Source organism: Polypterus senegalus, chromosome 7 (assembly GCF_016835505.1).
Source record: "Polypterus senegalus isolate Bchr_013 chromosome 7, ASM1683550v1, whole genome shotgun sequence".
Taxonomy (NCBI): Eukaryota; Metazoa; Chordata; class Cladistia; order Polypteriformes; family Polypteridae; genus Polypterus; species Polypterus senegalus.
In genome coordinates, this window is record NC_053160.1 from 26194528 (window position 1) to 26200527 (window position 6000).

At 42.0% G+C, this 6000-nt stretch overlaps 1 protein-coding gene across 1 annotated transcript in view; it reads right to left on the reverse strand.

Annotated features, from left to right (window-relative positions):
- The window catches only part of thbs4a (thrombospondin 4a), a 169672-nt gene extending 168219 nt beyond the window's left edge, over positions 1-1453 (reverse strand). The window contains exon 1 of the mRNA XM_039758372.1: positions 1176-1453. Coding sequence (XP_039614306.1) covers positions 1176-1260 — 85 coding nt within the window. The 5' untranslated portion in view covers positions 1261-1453. The remainder of the gene's footprint in view (positions 1-1175) is intronic.
- Between the last annotated feature and the right edge of the window lie 4547 nt (positions 1454-6000).

Sequence of the window (6000 nt, forward strand, 5' to 3'; positions counted from 1 at the left end):
GTCAGGAGACTGGAGTGCGAAACGAGAGACAGCGGAGAGTCGTCCAGGTCCTTTAAAGAGGGACGTGACCGCGACATGCGGAAGAGGCTGCCAGTTTCCATAACACAATAAACACGGGCGTTCATTCAGGTATGAATTGATATGTGTGTGCGTGTGTGTGTGTGTGTGTGTGTGAGAGAGAGAGAGAGAGAGAGAGAGAGAGAGAGAATGAATGAGTCTCCTATCTGGATGTTCGTTAAAGTATTTTAAAACGTGTTACTGAAATTAATTTGCGCAGCGCACTGGCCAGCATCCGTCCAGATAACTTGTAATAAGAATGGCGGCATTTGAACAGCTTTAAAAGTTCATTTAACTCAAGTTCCATGTGAGGTATAGAATGAACAGTAATATTTTACAAATGATTATTAAAGTTTAAACCTAAACTGCAGTTATCCATTTATTAATGCTTCTTGTTTCCAGTTTTAGGAGTGTGGGAGTGGGGTACCATACCAACATCCTAGACATTCATTTAAATAATCTCACCCTGGACGGACTATTCATTTTAAAATCCAATACATCAGCTGTGTCCTAAAATGATCTAGACCATTAATTTCTTTTTATAACCACTAAGTATCTATCTATCTATCTATCTATCTATCTATCTATCTATCTATCTATCTATCTATCTATCTATCTATCTATCATACAGCACCTTATCTATCTATCTTAGAATTTTCATTCTGTTGGATGTTCAAAACATCTAAATCTATTATGCCAAAATTGAATTTTTATATTATAGCTATTTATAGTGTACCATCTATCCATCCATCCATTTTCCAACGCGTTGAATCCAAACACTGTGTCACGGGGGTCTGCTGGAGCCAATCCCAGCCAACACAGGGCACAAGGCAGGAACCAATCCCAGGCAGGGTGCCAACCCACCGCAGACCATCTATCTATCTATCTATCTATCTATCTATCTATCTATCTATCTATCTATCTATCTATCTATCTATCTATCTATCTATCTATCTAACTGAAAGCATCCACTTTTATAACAGTTATAATACTATATTGTAAGGTTTTTTTCTGTTCAATGCCCAGTATAGAACATATAACCTTATGTTAAGAATGATCAAAATAAATACAAATATAAAAAGCTTCAAACAATTTATTCCCAAAGAATTGAACCTCACCTTGAGATTGTACTTGGGTACACAAGCTGGGGTAGAGCTGTAAAAGAGCCTGCAAGCAGAGAAAAATCCTCCTGTTCAGAGCCATCCTGGTGTTTGACTTAAAACCAAAATTCGTATTCCAGTGTTGAAGCTCTTCTCCGCTTTGGTTTTTAAAATGTATTCCCAGATGGTGGATACATCAAAGCCCTAGTTTTAAGTTGCAGAGCCTAGACGTTCATAGTTGTTGTCTGACTGGATGGAAGTTAATGAGAACCACTGCTCAGCTTCCGCCTTGAAAGGGGTTTATGTGCTTCTTAGGCAACCTCATACTGAGAAGGTGTTGCCAAGAAGAAAAAAAAACAGTCAGTGGGTTTCCAGCTGAAGTGGTATAGTTGGTAATTCACATGATCCAAATTATATTTTATTTTATATAGCGCCCACAGGCAGCTTATGAGTGGTGCACAGATATCACTTTAAACTGCATGAATGCAAGTTTTGTACACAATGTGCAGATGGGCCAAGATGAGAGTCTGTCCTGGCGGCAGTAGGTGCCATGGTCTGGATAGAATGTCAGTCCATCATGGCACACACTGACACAGTGCCTTTGGAAAAGTATTCAGACCCTTAACTTGGTTCATATTGTGCTATGTTGCAGCCTTGCTAAAATAATTTCAATTCATTTTTACCTCATCAAGTAACACACAATATCCTAGAATGACAAAGCAAAAAACAGGATTTTAGGAACTTTTGTGAATTTATTAAAAATAAAAAAAACTGCTGTATCACATGGACGCCAGTATTTAGACCTTTTCTCACTGCATTATTGAAGTGCCTGTGATTAAAACCTGGGAGTCTCTCTGGGACTGACCCGAGCTTCACTTGTCTGAATTTAAGGGTTTGCATCCATTCTTCTCAGATCCTGTAAACCCTTTGCCAGTTTTGAAGGAAACATCAGTGGACAGCTAGTTTCAGGTCTTTCCAGAGATGTTTGATTGGGTTCAATGTCCAGGCTGAGGTTGGGCCACTCGAGAACATTTAAAGAGTTGTCACTGAGCCACTCCTGTGTTATCTTTGGTTTGTTGTTAGACCCATTGTCCTTTTGGAAGGTGAAGCTTCGGCAAAATCTGAGGTTCAGAGTGCTCTGAAGTAGATTTTCAATAAGGATTGTGACATAGGATGGCGCTATACCAGCGCTTAACCCGACACAGATAGATGCAGGAGGCACACTGATAAAACACAAATGGTTTTATTTTCTGCATCTCGTGGGAAACGCCTTTCTCGTTTCCCACAGGCACAACACAGTCCCAATACAGAACACTGCACAATACTCTTCCTTCTCTATTTTCTCTCTGCTCCAGTCCTCCCGACAAGCTTTGTCTCACTCCTCCTGACTCTGGCTCTCAGAATAGTGTCTGCTGGTCCCTTATATGGGTCACCCAGAAGTGCTCCAGGTTCTCGTTGACCTACTTCTGGCAGCACTTCCGGGTGTGGCGGAAGAACCGCCCACACAGGCTCAGGAATAGTTGCAGCACCCCATAGCAGCGCCCCCAGATCCCAACAGGGCTGTAACGAACTCCAATTCCCATGGAGTCCAAGGTACCACTGCCATCCAGGGGGCTACCATCTAGTTTTCCGGGGGAGGTGATGCTCTGTCCACACTTGCTCCCCCAGCCCTTCCAAGGCAGAGGCATCGCAGCCATGCAAGGGCCCTGGCCATCTGTGACAGGATATAGAATGGTATTGTGCAGATGATAAACAGTGCCTGGCTTACTCCAGAAATGATGCCTTTTTCATCAGACCAGAGAATGTTGTTTCTCATAGTATGAGAGTTGTTTAGATGTCTTTTTGGAGTCTCCAAATGGGCTTCCATGTGTCATCTGGCCACTCTACTATAAAGCCCAAATCAGCTTAGTGTTGCAGTGGTGGGTGTCTTTCTGGAAGTTTCTCAGTCAGAGTGACCATCAGGTTCTTGGTCACCTCTCTTACCAAGACCCTTCTTCCCTGATTCTTCAGTTTGGTTGGGCAGCAAGTCCCAGGAAAGGTTTCATTTAAGAATTATGGAGGTTATTGTGCTCTTGGGAACATTCAGTGCTGCAGAAATGTTTTAGTTACCTTCTCCAGGTCTGTGCCTTGATATAATCCTGCCTCTTTTGCCAGTTCCTTTGATCTCATGGTTTGGTTTTTGCTCTGATGCATATTGTCAGCTATGGGGTCTTCTATAGACAGCCGTGTGCCTTTCTTAATCAAGCTGAATCAGTTGAATTGACCACAGGTGGGCTCCAAACAAGGTGTAGAAACATCTCAGTGATGACCAATAGAATGGGACACACCTGAGCCAACTTCCAAGTGTCATAGCAAAGGGCCTGAATCCCTGTGTCAATGGGATGTTTCATTTTGCTTATTTTTAATCATTTTGTAAAAATTCCTAAAATTCCATTTTTGCTTTGTCATTCTGGGGTATTGAATAATGCTTGATGAGGAAAAAAATTAATTAAGAAGATTTTAGCACAAGGCTGAAACATAATAAAACATGTAAAAAGTGAAATGGTCTCTATACTTTATGAAAGCCCTGTATATTCATGCTGAGTAGAATGTCTTTGTGGCAAAAGTAGTCACACAGACATTACAACTCACAAATACAAGCACACAGTGTGGCCTAGTGGCTGTGGCACTGAACATAAATCACTTCAATCCCACCGCAACTCAATGCTTGGCCCTGAGGGACAAGGCTCGGCTTGTCAGGTTAAAGGAAAGAAAATTGTATACTCTGTGTGGAATGTGTCTTGGATGGTGCACAGCATAGAAAGGTCACATACTATAGAAAGTAAAATAAGCAATATAACATAAACTAGCTGTGTTACCCAGCATCACCTGGGAAATTTTGTAGGACAATGCGTGTTTGTCATAGTGCTATTGGTTAATCGAGTGTATAATAAGTACTACTTTACTATTTCACTGGCGTCCGGTTAAGTTCCGTATTGACTTCAAAATTCTCCTGTTAACATTTAAGGCTATCCACAACCTTGCCCTTCCATATCTGTCCAACCTCCTCCATGTTGCCATTCCCTCCCGCACCCTTAGATCCTCTTTTCCATCCACTTGACTGCCCCCTTCATCCATCTTCATCCATCTGGTTCCCCAGCTTTGGAACTCACTACCATCCGAGCTTAGAAATATTGATTCATTCTCACGTTTCAAATCTAAACTTAAAACTCATCTGTTGCTCGGTATGATTTTAACTTTTGTATTTGTTAGTTTTGTTTATAATGTGTGTTTTATCTATTGTTCGGTGTCTTTGAGTGTTTAGAAAAGTGCCTACGAATAAATAAAATCCATCCATCCATTATCCAACCCGCTATATCCTAAGTACAGGGTCATGGGGGTCTGCTGGAGCCAATCCCAGCCAACACTGGGCGTAGGGCAGGAAACAGACCTCGGGCAGGGTGACAGCCCACCGCAGGGTGCATACACACACACACACCAAGCACACAATAGGGACAATTTAGAATCACCAATGCACCTAACCTGCATGTGTCTGGACTGTAGGAGGAAACCCACGCAGACACCGGGAGAACATGCAACTCCACGCAGGGAGGACCCGGGAAGCGAACCCAGGGCTCCTAACTGCGAGGCAGCAGTGCTACCAATGTGCCACCCTAAATAAAATGCATTACTATTATTATTATACAGCATTTGTATTTTTTTAAATTTTTTTTTACCAAAGGCTAATATTATTGACAAGCAGTGCAGTTAAGACTTTGGACTTAGGACTACAAGCTTAGAACCTATGAGTTCAAATCCCACCACTGACACCTGGTGACTATAAGCAAGTCACTTGACCTGCCTGCGCTCCAATTGGAAAAACAAAAGAAATGTAACCAATTGTATCAGAATTGTTGTAAGTCACCTTGGATAAAGGCATCAGTCAAGTAATAAGTGAAAATAATATTATTAGGTCACTGGAGCTGCTTACCTGTGAACATGTTATTCATAATTGACAATGAGAAAAACATTCTTGTCACTGATGAATTCCTGCATTTCCAATTCACTTGGCTTTTGTTGATGGTCATTGCAAAACACAATTTTACAGGAAAGCGTATCCTTTTAAAATGAAGTAGATAGTCAGTAATGTGAAATCCATCCATCCATTTTCCAACCCATTGAATCCGAACACAGGGTCTGCTGGAGCCAATCCCAGCCAACACAGGGCACAAGACAGGAACCAATCCCAGACAGGGTGCCAACCCCCCTCAGGACACACACACCCACACAACATGCACACACTAGAGACAATTTAGAATTGCCAATCCACCAAACCTGCATGTCTTTGGACCGTGGGAGGAAACCGGAGTACCGAAGGAAACCCACGCAGACATGGGGAAAACATGCAAACTCCATACAAGGAGGACCCAGGAAGCGAACGCCGGGTCTCCTAACTGCGAGGCAGTAGCGCTACCCACTGCGCCACCGTGCCATAATGTGAAATGTGTTTATATATTATATGCTTATGATTTTCATTTGTTTACATTGTTCACTCTACTACAGTATTTTTTTGTGTGTTTTTAAAGTCCACAGATGCGAATGCAAATGCAAAGCTGTGCTTGAAGATGAATATATATAAGTGCCTGTGCCCAGTGTGTTTCACTGATGCATTAACATGAAGAATGAGGAGCAGTATCCTCGAGCGTCACACATGATTTCTGTGTCTTCCCCTTTAGAAATTCAAGCACCATAATCTGAGACTGACATGGCAGTATTGCACAATTTAAGTTATTGAAGAGTAGGGAGAGGGTGTCTTTGAGTTTGCAGCATCATGATCTAAAAATGGAGGTTGGTGAGGGAATCA